Below are 19,761 nucleotides of genomic sequence, written 5' to 3' on the forward strand. Positions count from 1 at the left end.
AATTCTCTACCCCAGAGGGCTGTGAATGCCGAGTCTTTGAGTATATTCAAGACAGAGATCGATAGATTTTCGGACTCTAAGGGAATCAATGGATATGGAGATCGGGCGGGAAAGTGGAGTTGAGGTCGATGATCAGCCATGATCTTATTGAATGGCGGAGCAGGCTCAAGGGGCAGTATGGCCTACTCCTGCTCCTATTTCTTATGTTCTTATAAGTTGTTGTATTGCAAATCAGTCAATGGCTGATAACAGGTTAAAAGATTCAACTCCATCAGATACGACAGGCAGTTATCTAGAAACCATATACATATTTATTTACATGCAGAATGAATTAAGATATGAACTGAACATAGATACTCCAGAATAACATGATCCAGAAGCAAATGATTTGTATGGAATACTTATAAGGGTGAAGCTATAATAAAGGTACTTTGCACACTTATTCTTTAAGTTTTAGCATCGGGAACGTGATGGTGTTGCAAATGAAACGGTGTAGTTTGTTCTTCAAAGGGAGGGAGGGTGAGGGGGGCGGGGGCACTGGTTGGCAAGCTGGGTCTATCTACAGCAGCCGTTCGCCCCGCACAGTGGCATGTCGCCAAAGTGAGTCAGAAGGGAAATCGGGAAAAAAAAATAAACAATGGTTTCTCTCCTTCCACAGCTCAGCTTTTAGAAGACAGCGTCAGCCACAACCCACTCCTGCAACGTTCCGGCACTTCCCCAGAATATCAATCTTCCCTCACTTACAAAATGCAAATTGTCATCTGCCCGATGCATCCGAGTTGGCAAGACCCCGCGACTGCCAACCACATCCCCCCCCCCCCCCCCCCGCCTTCCATCCTCCTCCTCCTTCAAGAGACTGTTGCAATTTAACAAACACTGTTCACACACTGGAGCAAATTGAATTAGCTGAAATGATGATGGTCCATTATTCTTTTTATTAATCTGGCATGTCATAATGCAGCAAGCTCTCACACAACTGCGAGGGGTTGATTCTTGTGCGGCGCGTTTTAAATGGAGAGATTAAGGAGGCACTGGGTTAAGAATTGTTACTTTCCCCCCCCCCCCCCTTGTCTTGGTTGCAAAGGGAGAGTTGTATTTAAGAGAGACACACACACACACACACACAGAAGGGTTGATGCACAGAGCACATCTCTTTATGTGAAATCCAGAGGGCTGTCTCATTATAGCGCGTCAGGGCTACGAGACCAGCGCGCTGGCGCGATGAGATTGGAAAGAGCTGTTGGCTTGTGTGTGTGTCAGTGCTGAAGTTACAGAGCAAGTGTTGTTTCTGGGGAGAGGAAAGAGAGACAGCCGCGCAGGAGGGGGAGGGAGAGAGAGAGAGAGAGAGAGAGAGAGACAGGGAAGCACCACCACACCACACACACACACAAAAAAGAAGAAGGTGGGATTAGATGGAAAGAGCCTGGCCGGCTCTGCCAGTGTGGTTGGAGAAGGCGCCGCGTTCTCCCAGTGCTGCTCCATTCCCGACAAGCTGCGAAATGGGCATCCGGCGGAGCCCAGCAAGAGATTCGGGGCGAGGATAGCCGGGGCTAACTTTACCTCTCCGCGCCCGCCTCTCCGCTCGTTCATGGCAGGCTGGACCAGGTGGCGAAGTGCAGCGCTCGGAAAGCCATCGGTGTCCCCCCGGGGAACTCGTCTCATATTCCTGACTCTCAACAGCCAGACTGACAAGAGTCTGCCATGCCGCTTGTGGTCTGAAAGAGGGCGAGCACAATAACCAGGAGGCTAGCGGACCCGCTAACAAAAGGATGGGTGAGTAGGAGAAGATTAATTTTCACACATCCCCCCACCCCCCCCCCCCTCACTGCTGATGCAGGATATGAATGTTTGGTCAAGCCAAGGGGTGATGAAGGATTTTAACATCTGTCACGTTGTGCTGGACAGATATTGATGAGACACTGTGCAAATGCTCTGAGACCGACAGCTGCATGAATTAAATCAACTCCTTGTGTGTTGTGTCCACAGTAAGCTAAGATTGAGCTAGTACAAAAAATAAGGGGTTCATTAACTAAATAGGACTCTCTCTCCAGTACAGCATAAATGCATGGACACAGCATCGAGTAACTTTGCTCTAAGGGCTGTAATATTTTTTTCTCTAATCACTGTTTCTCTCTCCCCCTCATCCTCAGGTTTCTATTTCATGAAACATCTGGTTGCCACGAATGCTGGGTTGGTCCTGGTCCCCGCATTGTTGCTTGTGGCGCTGTCCAGTGCTGAAAGAGTGTGTCCCGGGACGTGCAGGTGCGATGGCAAGATAGTGTACTGCGAGTCTCAAGCCCTCCAACAAATCCCGCAGAATATCTCCGCAGGGTCGCTCGGCCTGTCCCTCAGATACAACAGCATCAAATCGCTGAGACCCAACCAGTTCTCGGGCCTCAACCAGCTTACCTGGCTCTACCTGGACCACAACTATGTGCATGCGGTGGACGAGAACGCCTTCCAGGGGATCCGTCGGCTGAAGGAATTAATCCTCAGCTCGAATAAGATCACACGGCTGCACAACGGCACCTTTCACCCCGTGCCCAACCTCCGCAATTTGGATCTGTCCTACAACAAGATGCACGTCCTGCAGTCCCCGCAATTTAAGGGGCTGCGGAAACTCCAGAGTTTGCACTTGAGGTCCAATTCTCTGAAAGCCATCCCCGTCCGGGTCTTTCAGGATTGCCGCAACCTGGAGTTTTTGGACCTGGGCTATAACCGTCTCCGGAGTTTGGCCCGGAATGTCTTCGCCGGTCTCATGAAGCTGACCGAGTTACACCTGGAGCACAACCAGTTTTCCAAAGTCAACCTTGCCCACTTCCCGCGGCTGACCAGCCTGAGGAACCTCTACCTGCAGTGGAATCGGATCAGGGTGTTCAGCCAGGGGATGACTTGGACTTGGAGTTCGTTGCAGAAGTTGGATCTATCGGGCAATGAGATCCAGGCCATTGTCCCGGGGGTGTTCCAATGCGTGCCCAACCTGCACAGCCTTCACTTGGATTCCAACAAGCTCACCACAATCGGCCAAGAGATCCTCAGCTCCTGGACATCTCTGACCACCATCAGCCTCTCGTCCAACATCTGGGAGTGCAACAGGAACATCTGCTCGCTGGTCAGTTGGCTCAAAAACTTCCAGGGCTACAGAGAGAGCGCCATGATCTGTGCGGGACCTAAGCCGCTGCAGGGCGACAATGTGATGGAGGCCGTGGAGAATTTCAAAATCTGTACTGGGGTTTCCCCGCCTGTCACTCAGAGGCCACACAGCTCAAAGACCACCCACAAAACATTTGCCCCAAGACCAACAAGCGAAGTCAGCAAACCCCAAGTCCCTGTCACTGCCCAGCCTTCAAACGAATCCATACCCGAGCCAGAGCATGACTTTGAACACGTTTCCTTCCATAAAATAATTGCAGGGAGTGTGGCCCTCTTCCTTTCTGTAACCATGATCTTGCTGGTCATCTACGTCTCCTGGAAGAGGTACCCGGCCAGTATGAAGCAACTGCAGCAGCGGTCCCTCATGAAGAGGCGACGGAAAAAGAAGAGGGAATGCGAGAGGCAGATTAACTCCCCTCTCCAGGAGTACTATGTGGACTACAAACCAACGAATTCAGAAACCGTGGACGTATTGGTCAATGGGACTGCAGCTTGCACGTATAGCAGACCCGGCTCAAGGGATTGTGAGGTATGAGACATAGTCCTCATAGAACTAATTCAGCAGCATCAGGGGGAGGGGGAGAAGTACATGTTGTTCCCTTGCCATGCACAACGATGCAAAGACCTGGCTTTGCATTGTTGTTGCAACTCAATGTGCAATTCAGGTACAGATGCGTGAATTAAATATTCACGTTGCCGAGATTCGTCTGTTCTGTTCGAAATGTGTGCAACAAACAGCAAGGTCCCAACATGTTTATATTTGGTTAGCAGTGTGGCACCGTGATACATAATTGCAACGCAATCAGCAGATGGGATTTCAAATGAATAACCACTCCACAATCGCATGAACCGGTTTCTGTGATTGAATGCAATGGTTTTTGTGCAGGAGAAAAAGTAACACAAAGATTATTTAGACTGTTATCTGTTGGTGTGATTTTATTCACTTAATGCTACTCCATCTTCTGCAGAAGTGACCATGGGCTCCTATATCCCGCTGGCAAGCGTTCCTCTGCAAGTGGCCCTGCCAAGTTGGAAAGGGGTGTCCAGGAATGATAAACGCTGGATTATGTTTTTCCCAGTGCTTTCCCTGAAAAAGCCTCAGTTCCACTGGGCGCCTGCCTCTTCCACCACGGCTGAGTTTGGCGACAGGTTGCGTGTAAAGCCCCCTCATTCCATGCACTGCCCCGTCAACCCTGCCTATTGATGGCAATATGTTAATACCTCTCCCTAGACACATGTCGATCAATCACAGCAAGCGAGCGGTCTGCCCCAGTGATGCTTGGCTGTCTATTGCACACGGCAGCAGCAGACTACCCCAGTGACATTTGTAGATCAATTAGCAAAAGGCAAGACCCTTATTATTATCGTGCAAATCATTTACTTGTTAATTCTGCATCAGAATACATATTCTTTTTTAAAAAGGCAGTCATTTGACCAAATGCATTTCTACAATTCCAATCAGATGAACTAAATTTATGTAATGCTCGTCTAATTGCCAGTGGATCAGTCTCACATTAATGCAGTGTGGCGGCGCTCCTACTGCTTTGGTATTCCGGTAATTTTGTGACAAGATGCGCTTATTTGTGATGGAAGTCATTGGTTGGACAATTGCATCCGTGTGTTTGTTTTGGTTCTATGATGTCAACCAGCAAGTTAAATGGTTCACAGTAAAAAAAAATAGCAGAACATAGCTCCCTTGGTGGCTAAGCAGCACCACCTGGTGTAACACTAAATCAAACAAACCAGTAGGTCCTAGGTTTGATTCCCTGGTCTATGCTAAGTTGGTTGATCTCAGCCAGAGGCATTAGCTGGGGCACTGCCGTTAGCCTCACCGGACTAGGAAGGAGAGGGCAGAAGAGGGGGTGCTGAGCCAGGGTTCCTGCTCTTGATTGCTATCCATTGACCCTTTATGGAGAATGTCTGTGGAAGTTGAGTCAAGACAGAATCCAGCTCAGCTGTGATACTGTTCATGGTGACATGAATCTTGTCATTCATGTGGGAATGACTTATGAAATAATACTGGGTGGCCTGCTGGTGGCGCTGTCCAGGGAGAGTATAAATACTCAGGCATGGGCCCAGCTTGCTCAGGACATTATTTTACAGGAACTAGTGAAGGACACAACTAGATCTCCATGTTGTAAAACAGTTGATTAAAGCTTTGTTTAACGCTTAGACCAAGTGCCTAGTAGTTTTCTTACGTCACATGGTTTAACAGCAAATGCAGCAGTCAATTTGCAGTACAAGGTCCCACAAACAGCTTTTGGTGTCCCGTTCATCCATCATCCCTGCGCTCACTGACCTACATTGGCTCCCTGTTAAGCAATGCCCCGATTTTAAGATTCTCATCCTTGTTTTCAATAGTCTCCATGGCCTCGCCCCTCCCTATCTCTGTAATCTCCTCCAGCCCCACAACTCCCGAGATATCTGCGCTCCTCTAAATCTGGCCTCTTGAGCACCCCCCTAAACCCCTCCCTTTACCTCTCTGCCTCGCTACCTCTCTTTCCCCCTTTAAGGCGCTCCTTAAAACCTACCTCTTTGACCAAGCTTTTTGTCACCTGCCCTAATATCTCCTTAAGTGGGTCGGTGTCAAATTTTGTTTGATAACGGTCCTGTGAAGTGCCTTGGGACGTTTTACTACATTAAAGGCGCTGTATAAATACAAGATGTTGTTGTTGTTATTAGCTACCTAACACTATTGTGGGAACACTGCAACATTCCAGCAGCAAACCCAGCCCACCTTCTCAAGGCCACTAGCAATGGCCAATAAATGTGGCTTTGCCAGTGTCGCCCACATCCCATAAAACAATAATTAGCTGAGGAAAGGGCGTTGGCCAAGGCACCAGGAGAACTTCCTGATCTTTGAATAGTGTCATGGGCTATTTTACATATACCTGAATAAACACACAGGGCCATGGTTTAATGTCTCATCTGAAAGTCAGTGCCTCCACTGATGTGTCAACTTAGGTTCTATAGTTAAGTCCTGGAGTGGGATTTGAATCCACAACTTTCTAACTCAGAATGCTATTTGGCAAAGTCCTTATCAAACCTTTCAAGAATGAAGTTGATCTAGGGAGACTTCATGGTGATGAAGGATGCATGTAGTAGGAGACACAACTTATAAAATTAGTAAGTTAAAATTAGGGAAGGCAGGTCGAAAAGATGAGGAGGAATTTCTTCTCTCAGAGGATCGTGAATCTTTGGAATTCTCTACCCCAAAGAGCTATGGAGGCGGAGTCATTGAATATATTTAAGGTGGAGATGGACAGATGTTTGAGCTACAGGGGAGTCGAGGGTTATGGGGAGCGGACGGGAAAGTGGAGTTGAGGCCAAGATCAGATCAGCCATGATCTTATTGAATGGCGGAGCAGGCTCGAGGGGCCGAATGGCCGACTCCTGCTCCTACATCTTATGTTCGTATCACCCAAAGAGTAACTGAGTAATAGAATACATTACCAAGGAGAGCCATTGATATAGGCAGCATCAATGGGGCTGAGGGGCATTGGTTTTTGTTACCTCAGGATGCCGGCAAGGCTGGATTTGGTGCCCAGCCCTAGTTGTACTGAGAAGGTGGTGGGCCTACTTCTTGAGTGGCGATTGCTTGTAGAACTAAGTGGCTTGCTAGGCCATTTCAGAGGGCACGCAGTCAGGTGTGAGTCGCATGTAGGCAAGATCAGGCCATGTGGTAAGTTCTTTTCCCAGAAGGACATTGATATGCATTTCAAGAGAGATGGGATTGAGGGGTATGGTAAGGAGGAGGTAGTTTGAGTTGATCTATCAATAAATTATGGGCCCAATTGCCTTTACATGTTCTTGAGAATCCTTCTGTTATTAGCATTTGGAAATGAAGTTAAAATAACCAAATATAGTCTAAATTTTGTTTTATCATTAAGCTGATAAATGTTTTGTGCTTTGTGTTTACTGCTTGCGGGTAGCGAAGTAACTGGACAAGTATTTATTTTTCTAATACACTCATCACCTAGTAAAGAAATATAGATCATCATTCAATTAGCTTCTGGCTATTGCATCCTCAGTAGTTGTGGGCATAATGAAGACTTGTAGCTAGTGTTTCTTTTATTCATTCATGGGATGTGGGTGTTGCTGGCAAGGCCAGCATTTATTGCCCATCCCTAATTGCCCTTGAGAAGGTGGTGGTGAGCCACCTTCTTGAATCGCTGCAGTCCATGTGGTGAAGGTGCTCCCACAGTGCTGTTTGGTAGGAAGTTCCAGGATTTCGACCCAGTGACGATGAAGGAACAGACGATATATTTCCAAGTCAGCATGGTGTGTGTGACTTGGAGGGGAACTTGGAGGTGGTGGTGTTCCCATGCGCCTGCTGCCCTTGTCCTTCTAGGTGGAAGAGGTTGCGGGTTTGGGAGGTGCTGCCGAAGAAGCCTTGGCGAGTTGCTGCAGTGCATCTTGTAGATGGTACACACTGCAGCCACGGTACACCGGTGGTGGAGGGAGTGAATGTTTAAGTTGGTGGAGGGGATGGGATAATGTACATCTAGTACATATCAGGCATCATATCTGAAACTGAGAAAAGAATGTTAAAGATAAAGAAAGGTAATGGCCCAGAAATTCGGGTCAGAGGCTTCCCGCGGGTGCAAGCCTCCGACCTGCACTTACCTAGTGCGCCAGCCGTTGAGCTGTGGGCCCCCGTGGAATTGCGATCCTGGGCCTCCTCCAACTGCTGGCGCGCAGTGCTTGCATATCCCAGGGGCGCAGTTAGTTCGATGCGTCCGCTGGGATCACATGGGCCATGGAGAGCCAATGGTAGCAGAGAATACTTCATTCATAAGTTTGACAGGACCTGTCAAACCTATAAATACTATAAGCCCCAAAACCTCACTAAATCTTCAAATAAATAAAAAAAATCACATATTTAAAATAAACTATAAATTACATGAAATAACTATTTTAAACAATAAATTAAATTTTTGAAAAAATTAATTACATTTTCTAATGGGGCTAAAAATAAACTTACCTTTCTTTAAAATATTTAAAAATAATAAACTTGTGGAAAAAATGTTTTAATGTTTTAATTTTAGTTAATTCACCACTTGCGACTGCTTTTTACACGTCTAACTTCTGGAGACTTACCTTCCTGGGAAAACCTGCCTCTCCTGCGCACGCGTTCGACTTCTGAACCCCTTCTTTCAGGGGAACTGAAGTGCCGGTTTCCCGCGCATGCGCAGTGCATGCAGGAAACTGGCAATTCCATTGGGCCTACGGGTGAGTACACTGTGCGTACTCATCCGTGGAGACCCGAATTTCTGAGCCATTAATTTCTTACTGGGTTTTTTTCTAACCTAGTCTCCCCCAAAGGGCAGGAGCGTGTGCTTTACAAGCTGCTGCCAATCAACAATTATTCTTGCTTTGACCATTTCTACGTTCCTAGTGAAATTGTTTTCCCTCAAGGAGTACCTGAGAACTGGGACAAGCCAAGTGAAACACAATTTCATTGTGGCAGCTAAAGTTTGCAACCGTGCTCTCCAGCCTACTCGTGAGCAATGCCATGGGACGTCATGCAATCGACTCAAATTTATGGAGCATTTAGTCGCTCGCCATCAGGACACTCACATCATAGGCTGTGATTTCCCACTGAGCTGCCCACTGCTTCTGGGCCCCTGCCGGAAGTGTAGGGTCTCGCTCGATAAAGCGAACCCTCACCATGCCGTAGGAACTAATTCAACCACATATTGTGTTAAGTAAGATTGTGTTGCTGTTCACCTGTCTCAGTTTCTAAAGGCATCACCCAGTGCGGTATGGAGTCATATAGACCAGAAATTCGCATGGTCTGGACTGAGTTAGATCATGTTCGTCAGAGCAGTAATACGGTTACCACAATTTGCCTCAGTGTCCCGTGTTTATGAGGGGAAAACCAGCCACGGTGTAGTCAAGGTGCAGGGGTAACTATTGGCCAGGACACTGGGGATAACTCCCCTGCTCTTCTTCGAAATAGTGCCTCTCATGGCAGAACAGCCTACCAACACCAACTGTCTAGGTTCACTCATGAAGAATGGGCACTTGGGTGAGATAGTAGGGAGCCATGGAACTATATGTCAGCAAGATTCTAGAGAAGAGTGGAATAAAATAGGCTGGGGAGGTGGGGTGGATGTGTGGGGTGGTGCAGTGGTGGAGATGTCATAGATTATTCTGCAAAGTGCAAACCAAAGTTTAAATGTCACCAGTGGGACATTCCAAGAAAAATCATGTTTATTCAACATGTTTAATTATTCTGATACTCACTGATGCTCGACCGATTTGCAACAGTATTCCCATTAATAAGCCGTTTAAATATTGGGTTTCTTGGTTAATTGCATATCATTTCCCTGCTGCAGTATGTTGCTTCACGATAAGCTGTGCTAAAACCACCAAAGCTGGGAGCAGTTTTACATTGTAAACCATTATTTGTACGTATTATTCCTTGTGTTTGAACAAAAGGCTCTTGTGACTGAACACAATCCATGCTCCCGCATAAAATGGTCTTTAACAAGCTAACCGTTTCTCTGAACTGAATATATTGTCGCTGCAAATGGGTTTGCTGTTGTTAGTATGCTGAAGTTCCTCTCTCCCAAGCCACACGTGAGATTGCTTCCTGATTATTCAATCAGGCGAAAGCAACATGCAAGGAGAGAAAAAGTACCTCTGAAACGGCCTACAGGGGTCTCGCCGTTGAGCAGGGAAGAATTTACAAAGGAGGCGAAAATGATCAGTTCAGTGCTTATTAGCTGAGGGATGGTGGTGTTGCACATCACAATCAAACTGTCAGCTTAGGACAACTCAGCAAGGTGTATTTCATGAAAAGGTAGGGAGAGATTTTCTACCAGGCTTAAGAACACAAGAAGTCCCAATTTTCCTGGATCAGCTTTTGTCAGTTCCCTTCATAAGCTCAAAATTATGCCTTTGTAAATCCAGCAAGACGACTTCAATGCCTGTTCCCCGCCCACCCCCCCGCACTCCCCGATTTAGTTTCTTTTACTTGTTAAGGTGCAAATCCTTAAATTTGAGACTGAATTTTTTTGAGAGATAGCTTGTGTGTTCATATATATAATGGTTGGTGCCAATGGAACTGTATGCAAGATGAGAAGATTAGAGAGACATTTATCTCAGTGGGTAGCACTCTCACCCCTTTCACAGCTCTGAGTCAGAAGGTTCTGGGTTCGAGTCCCCACTCCAGAGACTTGAGCTCAAACATCTAGGCTGACACTTCCAGTGCAGTGCTGAGGGAGCGCTGCACTGTCGGAGGTGCAGTCTTTCGGGTGAGATGTTAAACTGAGGCCCCGTCCACTCTCTCAGGTGGATGTAAAAGATCCCATGGCACTATTTCGAAGAAGAGCAGGGGGAGCTCTCCCCTGGTGTCCTGTACAATATTTATCACTCCATCAACATCACTAAAACAGATTATCTGGTCATTATCACATTGTTGTTTGTGGGAGCTTGCTGTGCGCAAATTGGCTGCCGCGTTTCCCACATTACAACAGTGACTACACTCCAAAAAGTACTTCATTGGCTGTAAAGCGCTTTGGGACGTCCTGATGTCGTGAAAGGCGCTATAGAAATGCAAGTCTTTGCTTTTTCTTTCTTTTGAAGGACCATGGGAGGTTTTCTGAAATTAAACGTAAAAGGATTAACGAGGGTTGACGTAAGAAAACTACGAGTCACTTGGTCTGAGTATTAAACAAGGCTTTAATCAACTGTTTTTCAACATGGAGATCTAGTTGTGTCCTTCACTAGTTCCTGTTAAAGAATGTCCTGAGCAAGCTGGGCCAATGCCCGAGTATTTATACTCTCCCTGGACAGCGACACCAGCAGGCCGCCCAGTATTATTTCATAAGTCATTTCCACATGAATGACAAGATTCATGTCAAGGGTGATTTTGAAATTGAGTGTTGCAAGTTTGCAAATCAACTTCAGATTTTGTTTTTTCTTCTTCTGTAGTCCTCCAGATGAGGGATGTCACGATTTGGGAACCAAACACTTGGGGGGCAAAATTGGCTTGCGCCCGGAAGTGAATATTGCGGCACGTCGCGCCGCTTATTAAAGGGGAGGGGCCTAGTGCAGCGCAACCCGGGGCCCAGCTGGGCCACCAGGGATTGGAGTGTTGGCAAGAGAGCCCGGCACTCCTCTTGAGTGCTGGGCTCACGGAGCGCAGCGGCACTCCACGGGGGTGGGGGGGGCTTCACAGGAGGCCAGGGACGGCACAGGGGGGCAGGTGCTGGCAGGCGGCCAGCAACTAAAATGGCCACCCGGCACCTCCCCTTTAAGTTGCACCACCCCAGCTGCAGTAGGCCCCCTTGACTCTGTTGGACATAGCGTCTGGCGGTAAGTCAGGGGGTGCTACCGAAGATCGCGGCTGAGGCGCAAGCGGGACGCTGCGCACAGCGATGACGTCATCGCCGGAGGTGCAGTGTAGCGGGGTGCTAATGGTTACCGCCACCGCTAACCTCCCACTGAATTTCACGGGAGGCATTAGCAGTGCCGCGCCCGGGCGCTAGTTGCTTTGCGTCCTGTTAGTGCCCTCTAACGGGAGGCAAAAATCAACCGAATTTTTCCCCCTTGGCATTTTGGGTTCTGATTGACAAGTCTGCCTGGGCAACCTAAAGGTTTCTATTTTTCCAGCAATGTGTCTTGAAACCAGCCTCAGAAAAGCTCCTTCTATTTCTCAAGCCAGCTACCTTCATGGCTTTCAGATTAAGGCTTACTTTTTGAATTGAGAAACCTAGGCTAAGAAATAAAGAACTCGAGTGCAGAACACCAATGTTGTGAAGCGTAAGAGGCACTAAGCTTGGGTTCTTAAAGACTGTGGATTGTAGGAGGCAAGGATGATAGTAACTCTGGGCAGCTTCAAGCTATGTACCTGCACTCACCTGAAACTTGGCCGATTGAGCTCTGAATGAATTTCATTCGGGACTCTTGCAAGACTCATCTCCTCAATCTGGTCTGGATTTGAACCCTGACCCCAAAGGTGAAATGGTATGTTGGCCTTCATAGCGAGAGGATTCGAGTACAGGAACAAGGATGTCTTGCTGCAGTTGTACAGGGCCTTGGTGAGACCACACCTTGAGTATTGTGTGCAGTTTTGGTCGTCTTATCTGAGGAAGGATGTTCTTGCCATGGAGGGAGTGCAGCGAAGATTCACCAGACTGATACCTGGGATGGCAGGAATGACGTATGAAGAGAGATTGGGTCGATTAGGCTTATATTCGCTAGAGTTTAGAAGAATGGGAGGGGATCTCATTGAAACTTATAAAATTCTAACAGGACTAGACAGACTAGATGCAGGAAAGATGTTCCCAGTGGCAGGGGAGTCCAGAACCAGGGGTCACAGTCTAAGGATAAAGGGTAAGCTATTTAGGACAGAGATGAGGAGGAATTTATTCACCCAGAGAGTGGTGAACCTGTGGAATTCTCTACCACAGAAGGCAGTTGAGGCCAACTTATTAAATATATTCAAGAAGGAGTTAGATATATTTCTTAAGGCTAAAGGGATCAAGGGATATGGGGAGAAAGCAGGGACAGGGTACTGAGTTTGGATGATCAGCCATGATCTCATTGAATGGCGGAGCAGGCTCGAGGGGCCGAATGGCCTACTCCTGCTCCTATCTTCTAGGTTTCTATGTATCACTTTAGACAACAGTTGGACAGGGATAATGTATTCTGTCTGTCTGGCTCCTCCTACAACAGAAGACCATCAGCTTCCATAGACTGTGCAGCACAGAAACAGGCTGTTCAGTTCAACTGGTCCATGCCGGTGTTTAGGCTCCTCCTCCCAGCCCCAACAGCATATCCTTCAATTCCTTTCTCCCTCATGTGTTTATCTAGCTTCCCCTTAAATGCTTGCTTGCGTACACTGAACTATTTAACGACCCAACTAAGATGCCAATACATAGCAATATAAATCTATTCTATTGAGTATAGAAGATTGAGGGGTGATCTGATCAGGACGTTTAAAATGTTTCACGGATTCGATATGTAGATACAGAGAAAGTATTTCCTCTGGTGGGGAATCAGAAATGATCATCTTAAAATTAGAGCTCGGCCATTTAGATCAGGAAATCGGGAAGCATTTTTCACACAAATGGTAGTAGAAATCTGGAATTCTCTACCCTAAAAGGCTTTCAATGCTGAAATCAATAGATTATTATTAGGTAAGGGTATCAAGGGATGTGGAGTTGAGGTGCAGATCAGCCATAATCTAATTGAATGGCGGAGCAGGCCCGAGGGGCTGAATGGCCTGCTCCTGTTCCTAATGTTCCTATATATAATATAACACAGAATGGAGTCTGTTACACTACAGGGAATAGCTGGCCCTGTGTGTATCGTGGGAAAAAGCAGTCTTGTGACCAGGCTTTGTTAGTACATTGCCACCAATTCACTATGGGAAAAATCATACGTAATGCTCTCACATTATCCTCTCAAGTTGCTCCAACTGCTAGTGACAGACCTGTATCCATCAGTACTTCACCCTAGTGTGGCACAGCTCAAAATGCTGTCTCCAGGCGCACCTGAGGATTGCAAGGGCAAAATCTAGAATTGTACTCCTGGGAAGTCCAAATTTCAAACCCACTGCCCTTAAGACTTCAGTAAAATCCTAGTAACAATATTGTAATAGGTTCATCAATGATGCGAATGAATAATATACACAAAGACTGATCAGTTTGCCGACAACTCCTTCAACCAAAAGATTCTTCCCTATTTCTAAAGCATACACTGAGCTGTACTATTCTGTAGACTGGAGTTCATTATCTGCTTGTATTCCAGTTTTGTCATTTTAGTGTGCCAGGTGTTAGTGTCAACAGCAATGCATGGCCAGCTCCTGATCAAATCATATGCAGTTTAACTGAGTTGCAGTTACACAGCATGATTCAATGCCAGAGATACAACAGCTTCATTTCACAGCGCATTAATGTGTAGATTATAAAGGAACAGCGGTCTCTGTATATAAGAGCCCCTGCATATATTATAAAGAATAAGAGCCCCCATGTATATTATAGAGAACATCAGCCCCTGTGTATATTATAGAGAGTAGCAATCCCTGTGTATATTATAGAGAGTAGCAGCCCCTGTGTATATTGTAGAGAAAAGCAACCCTGTGTATATTATAGAGAATAACAGCCCCTGTGTATATTAAAGGGCATAGCAGCCCCTGTGTATATTATAGAGAATAGCAACCTCTGTATATATTATAGAGAATAAAAGCCCTGTGGATATTATAGTGAATAGCAGCCCCTGTGTATATTATAGAGAATAGCAATCCCTGTGTATATTATAGAGACTAGCAGCCTCTGTGTATATTATGGAGAATAGCAGCCTCTGTGTATATTATAAGGAATAGCAGCCCCTGTGTATATTATAGAGAATAGCAGCCCCTGTGTATATTATAGGGAATAGCAGCCCCTGTGTATATTATAGAGAATAGCAGCCCCTGTGTATATTATAGAGAATAGCAGCCTCTGTGTATATTATGGAGAATAGCAGCCCCTGTGTATATTATAGAGAATAGCAGCCCTGTGTCTATTATAGAGAATAGCAGCCTCTATATATATTATAGAGAACATCAGCCCCTGTGTATATTATAGAGAGTAGCAATCCCTGTGTATATTATAGAGAATAGCAGCCCCTGTGTATATTATAGAGAACAACAGCCCCTGTGTATATTATAGAGAATAGCAGCCCCTGTGTATATTATAGAGAACAACAGCCCCTGTGTATATTATAGAGAATAGCAGCCCCTGTGTATATTATAGAGAACAACAGCCCCTGTGTATATTATAGAGAATAGCAGCCCCTGTGTATATTATAGAGAACAACAGCCCCTGTGTATATTATAGAGAACAACAGCCCCTGTGTATATTATAGAGAATAGCAGTCCCTGGCCTAGAAATTCGGTGGGGTTAGCGCCCAATTAGAGGCATTAGAGGGTCTTACGCCGGAATTATAGCTGGTAACGAAATTGCGTTGGGCCCTACCATCGGCGTTAGCCGGTAGCGCTGCGCTGGCACCGATGACATCATCGGTGTGCGCAGCGCCCCGGTTGCCGTGGTAACCCGGCCCCAAGCCCAAATTCAGTTGCGGCCGCCTCACCCGTGGCAGCCGCAACCAACGATTGTTGAAAGGGATGTGACACACCTTTGCGCCGGCGCATAAAGGTGGAGCGGCGGCCGGCCGCTTTCCCAGCGGCCGCCTTCCCGCACCTCCCTCCCCGGACTCCTCCACCACACCCCCGCAGCACTGATGTGTGTGGCCCGCGAGCCCGGCTCTTCCCCGAGGTGCCGGGCTCATTTGTCGGGCGAATCGACCGGCCAGCGGTCGGCTGCAGGCAGCTCCTCCTTAACAGAAGGAGGAGGCCTGCAGTACCCCAGCCTGCCGCACCGCCTCGGGTGCCGCAGCGGGGGATTAGCGCCTCAAAACTGCACTGAACGCCCATAGTGAGGCGCAAAAACCCTCCATTAGCGCCCGCCACCGTCTGGGCCCGGGGCAACCAAATTTTCGTCGGGCGCAGCGGCATTAACGCCGGCGCAAAATTTCGGGCGCTAAAGCCCTGGCGGACCCACAACCGAATTTCTAGGCCCCTGTGTATATTATAGAGAATAGCAGCCCCTGTGTATATTATAGTGATTAACAGCCTATGTGTATATTATAGAGAATAGCAGCCCCTGTGTATATTATAGAGAATAGCAGCCCCTGTGTATATTATAGTGATTAACAGCCTATGTGTATATTATAGAGAATAGCAGCCCCATGTATATTATAGAGAATAGCAGCCCCTGTGTATATTATAGAGAATAGCAGCCCCTGTGTATATTATAGAGAATAGCAGCCCCTGTGTATATTATAGAGAATAGCAGCCCCTGTGTATATTATAGAGAATAGCAGCCCCTGTGTATTTTATAGTGATTAACAGCCTATGTGTATATTATAGAGAATAGCAGCCCCTGTGTATATTATAGAGAATAGCAGCCGCTGTGTATATTATAGAGAATAGCAGCCCCTGTGTATATTATAGAGAATAGCAGCCCCTGTGTATATTATAGGGAATAGCAGCAGCTGTGTATATTATAGAGAATAGCAGCCCCTGTGTATATTATAGGGAATAGCAGCCCCTGTGTATATTATAGAGAATAGCAGCCCTGTGTATATTATAGAGAATAGCAGCCCCTGTGTATATTATAGAGAATAGCAGCCCCTGTGTATATTATAGAGAATAGCAGCCCTGTGTATATTATAGAGAATAGCAGCCCTTGTGTATATTATAGAGAATAGCAGCCCCTGTGTATATTATAGTGAATAGCAGCCCTGTGTATATTATAGAGAATAACAGCCCCTGTGTATATTATGGAGAATAGCAGCCTCTGTGTATATTATAGAGAATAGCAGCCCCTGTGTATATTATAGGGAATAGCAGCCCCTGTGTATATTATAGAGAATAGCAGCCCTGTGTATATTATAGAGAATAGCAGCCCCTGTGTATATTATAGAGAATAGCAGCCCCTGTGTATATTATAGGGAATAGCAGCCCCTGTGGATATTATAGAGAATAGCAGCCCCTGTGTATATTATGGAGGATAACAACCCTTGTGTATATTATAGAGAATAGCAGCCTCTGTGTATATTATGGAGAATAGCAGCCCCTGTGTATATTATAGAGAATAGCAGCCCCTGTGTATATTATAGAGAACAGCAGCCCCTGTGTATATTATAGAGAATAGCAGCCTCTGTGTATATTATGGAGAATAGCAGCCTCTGTGTATATTATAAGGAATAGCAGCCCCTGTGTATATTATAGAGAATAGCAGCCCCTGTGTATATTATAGGGAATAGCAGCCCCTGTGTATATTATAGAGAATAGCAGCCCCTGTGTGTATTATAGAGAATAGCAGCCTCTGTGTATATTATGGAGAATAGCAGCCTCTGTGTATATTATAGAGAATAGCAGCCCTGTGTATATTATAGAGAATAGCAGCCCCTGTGTATATTATAGTGATTAACAGCCTATGTGTATATTATAGAGAATAGCAGCCCCATGTATATTATAGAGAATAGCAGCCCCTGTGTATATTATAGAGAATAGCAGCCCCTGTGTATATTATAGAGAATAGCAGCCCCTGTGTATATTATAGAGAATAGCAGCCCCTGTGTATATTATAGAGAATAGCAGCCCCTGTGTATATTATAGTGATTAACAGCCTATGTGTATATTATAGAGAATAGCAGCCCCTGTGTATATTATAGAGAATAGCAGCCCCTGTGTATATTATAGAGAATAGCAGCCCTTGTGTATATTATAGAGAATAGCAGCCCCTGTGTATATTATAGAGAATAGCAGCCCTGTGTATATTATAGAGAATAACAGCCCCTGTGTATATTATGGAGAATAGCAGCCCCTGTGTATATTACAGAGAATAGCAGCCCCTGTGTATATTATAGAGAATAGCAGCCCCTGTGTATATTATAGAGAATAGCAGCCCCTGTGTATATTATAGAGAATAGCAGCCCCTGTGTATATTATAGAGAATAGCAGCCCCTGTGTATATTATAGAGAATAGCAGCCCCTGTGTATACTATAGAGAATAGCAGCCCCTGTGTATATTATAGAGAATAGCAGCCCCTGTGTATACTATAGAGAATAACAGCCTCTGTGGATATTATAGAGAATAGCAGCCCCTGTGTATATTATAGAGAATAGCAGCCCCTGTGTATATCAGAGAATAGCAGCCCCTGTGCATATTATAGAGAATAGCAGCCCCTGTGTATATTATAGAGAATAGCAGCCCCTGTGCATATTATAGAGAATAGCAGCCCCTGTGTATATTATAGAGAATAGCAGTCCCTGTGTATATTATAGAGAATAGCAGTCCCTGTGTATATTATAGAGAATAGCAGCCCCTGGGTATATTATAGAGAATAGCAGCCCCTGTGTATATTATAGGGAATAGCAGCCCCTGTGTATATTATAGAGAATAGCAGCCCCTGTGTATATTATAGAGAATAGCAGCCCCTGTGTATACAGTACTATATAGAATATCAGCCCCTGGGTATATTATAGAGAATAGCAGCCCCTGTGTATACTGTAGTGACTAACAGCCCCTGTGTATATTGTAGAGAATCGCAGAAACTATATATCAGAAATAAGAATGAGAGCCCCTGTGTATGTAATGAGGAAACTCATTGAACAGCAAGCTCTGTATGTTCTAAACACCCTTTTAATATATAGAAATAGAAATAAAATCCCATTGGATAAATGACATATAAAATTAAGTTATTTGTCAGGATACATTTATACGAGATTGTCCATGGAACCTTCTGAATGTAACATGTCTCTTTATTTCCATTAAATGAGGGTAGATGGATTGCCTGACTAAAATAGATTTAGTTGATTATATTTATAGGGAAATAGTAATGGGAAGTGAAAAGAGCCTATCCCACAAGCATACGAAATGAGACCTGTCCAATCATATACTTTTGCAGATGAAGAGTAATTGCTACGTAAAAGCCCTGATTTCTGTTCCACCTTCCACCTTCCACCAGCTACCCCAAATTGTCTCTGCCTTTTTCCCCCTCCTTTCATGCTCGTCGTCAAACACAGTACCACTGCCATTTGTGCCTTGTCTTTCGACGTGTGAATCTCAACGGGTTGGTGACGACACTTCAAAAGTACTTCATTGATTGTAAAATGCTTTGTGCTGTCCTGTGTTTGTGAATATAAATGCATGTCTTTCTTTCTTTATCGAATATTAAGACACACACACACTTGATGGCAGAGTTCACTGAACAGTTATGGGGAACGAGGACTGAGTTTGGTTTCCCCACCCACCACTACTGGGGTACAATTCCATGGGTGCCAATTGCCTCGGCATCTCACCCAAGTGAGCTCAGCTAATGAAGTTCAGCAGGCTACCCGATCACAGGCGGCACCTTACCTGATGACTACCCATGTGCAGTTCCAGCATTTTTGGAAGGGGGATATCACTGGCTAGCGATCAGGAGCAGGAAGATCATTCTAATGCTCGGGCTGAAATCAGCATGAACCAGGAACCCACCCTTCCTGGTATTCCTGGTTGAACAACATACTGAATAAACTCAATGAGCCATTGGGGTGCTTGTGGGGAGGGGAGGAGAAAGTCCTCCCAATCTGGGGCATTTCCAAGGCTCATTTCATTTATAGTTGTTCATTAGTTGAATGCTCACACTCCAAGTTAAGTCATCTGCTTACAATCCTGGGATGGGGGGATTGTCCTATGAAGAGAGATTGTGTAGACTAGGCCTATATTCCCTAGAGTTTAGAAGAATGAGAGGTGATCTTATTGAAACATATACAATTCTTAAGGGGCTTGACAGGGTAGATGCTGGGAGGATGTTACCCCTAGCTGGGGAGTCTAGAACCAGGGGTCACAGTCTCGGGATAAAGGGTCGGCTATTTAGGACTGAGGTGAGGAGAAATTTCTTCACCCAGAGGGTTGTGAATTTTTGGAATTCTCTACCCCAGAGGGCTGTGGAGGCTCAGTCGTTGAGTATATTCAAGACAGATATCGATAGATTTTTGGATACTAAGGGAATCAAGGGATATGGGGATAGTGCGGGAAGGTGGAGTTGAGGTAGAAGATC

The 19,761-nt window shown here is 45.8% G+C and overlaps 1 protein-coding gene across 1 annotated transcript in view; it reads left to right on the top strand.

Annotated features, from left to right (window-relative positions):
- Window positions 1-1,219: 1,219 nt before the first annotated feature.
- Window positions 1,220-19,761, top strand: part of LOC147097924 (leucine-rich repeat transmembrane neuronal protein 4-like) — a 448,233-nt gene continuing 429,691 nt past the window's right edge. Inside the window, exons 1-2 of the mRNA XM_085970848.1 lie at window positions 1,220-1,773; window positions 2,151-3,682. Of these exons, the coding sequence (XP_085826974.1) occupies window positions 1,770-1,773; window positions 2,151-3,682 (1,536 nt within the window). The 5' untranslated portion in view covers window positions 1,220-1,769. The remainder of the gene's footprint in view (window positions 1,774-2,150; window positions 3,683-19,761) is intronic.

This window comes from Somniosus microcephalus, chromosome 30, assembly GCF_052327205.1.
Source record: "Somniosus microcephalus isolate GS21.2 chromosome 30, FLI_Smic_1.0, whole genome shotgun sequence".
Classification (NCBI taxonomy): Eukaryota; Metazoa; Chordata; class Chondrichthyes; order Squaliformes; family Somniosidae; genus Somniosus; species Somniosus microcephalus.